This window comes from Triticum aestivum, chromosome 2B, assembly GCF_018294505.1.
Source record: "Triticum aestivum cultivar Chinese Spring chromosome 2B, IWGSC CS RefSeq v2.1, whole genome shotgun sequence".
Taxonomy (NCBI): Eukaryota; Viridiplantae; Streptophyta; class Magnoliopsida; order Poales; family Poaceae; genus Triticum; species Triticum aestivum.
In genome coordinates this window covers 670486355-670487575 of record NC_057798.1, presented here as the reverse complement: position 1 = coordinate 670487575, position 1221 = coordinate 670486355, and the positions used below count along the sequence as shown (strand labels likewise).

General features: G+C 58.5%; 1 protein-coding gene across 1 annotated transcript in view; it reads right to left on the bottom strand.

The window, feature by feature from the left end:
• Positions 1-808, bottom strand: part of LOC123039381 (E3 ubiquitin-protein ligase RNF14-like) — a 22689-nt gene extending 21881 nt beyond the window's left edge. The window contains exon 1 of the mRNA XM_044462576.1: positions 509-808. Within this exon, the coding sequence (XP_044318511.1) occupies positions 509-808 (300 nt within the window). The remainder of the gene's footprint in view (positions 1-508) is intronic.
• Between the last annotated feature and the right edge of the window lie 413 nt (positions 809-1221).

The following is a 1221-nucleotide window of genomic DNA, read 5'->3' as shown; positions in this document are numbered from 1 at the left end:
CAGCCGACCGATTGCGTCAACTGCCGGCCCGAGGCGAAAGGCTGGCGGCAGGCGCCCGGTCGCCGCACGCGCGGTAGTGGACGGCACGGACTACAATGCTACCATGCTGGCGGCAGGCGCCCGGTCGCCCGCACGCGCGACAGTGGAGGGCGCGGGCGGCACGAGATCTGTCGCGAGCAGTCGGTGCCTGCATGCGCGCCGCCAAAACTGCAAAGCAGTTAATGCACGACGGCACGACCGTCCGTGCCGACTTTTTTTTAAAAAAACACGCCCTCACGGCTGCCAACTGCTCGGCTCGGCTCGCGCCCTCATGATTGCCAAGCGGCTCGGCTCGTCCCGCAGCCGCGTATACACGGGCGCGCGGGGGTATCGCCGTCGACGCGCGGGGGCAATTATTTTTACTTATGACGATCGTGTCCCTGGCAGCGAAGGGGTATGGGTGAATTTCAGCCCTTGATGTATTTAAGGGGGGTGTACCGAAGTAGAAGTGTTAGTTAGTATACTGGACCTCGTCCTCTTGACGCTCCTGATTGTTTCGTGTCTCGTCTTCGTCCGCCTCGCTCTCAGCCTGAAGGCTAAGTCTCGATGAAGCCGCGGCTTCCGCCAGCCTCGAGTCAGCCTCGGCTGCCGCGACCCAGGGAGAGCCAATGTCGAGCACGTCCTCGGCTCGGCCATCACACGACACCGGCTGTGCCGCCGCGGCGCACGAGGAGGATGAGGAGGACGCCTCATGTGAGAAGTCAGGTGAAGGGTCGCGGTGGGGTACCGGCGGTGGCGATGACGCGGTGCCGACGGAATCTGCAGCCATGGCAGGGAGCTCGGAGCTTGGAGCCTTCGAGTTGTAGTTGAGTCGAGACCGTCCGTGTTCTCCGTTGAGTTTGGGGTTTGTGTAGTTTAATTACGGTAAAGATTCCTACGGTCGACCGATTATGCCACGTCATTGGTGGATTTTGGTATGAAAGATTGGCCATGGCATACGCTCACAATAATAGATTGGCCTTAAATTAGCAGCCATAACTTTCCCTTTTAGGGAGAAAAGGCATACGTCCGACTTTATATATCGAGAAATAAGATCTCCAGTGAACCTCCCGGCTCCTCAGCCGCTTGGGGTTCCTGGTCGTTGGATCGAAGCGTTTGATGCGATCCGAGCCCTGGAGTGACCTCGTTCGTCGGATAAAAAATAGTTACTGCTGCAATGAACAGTTTCATATCGACTGTGCC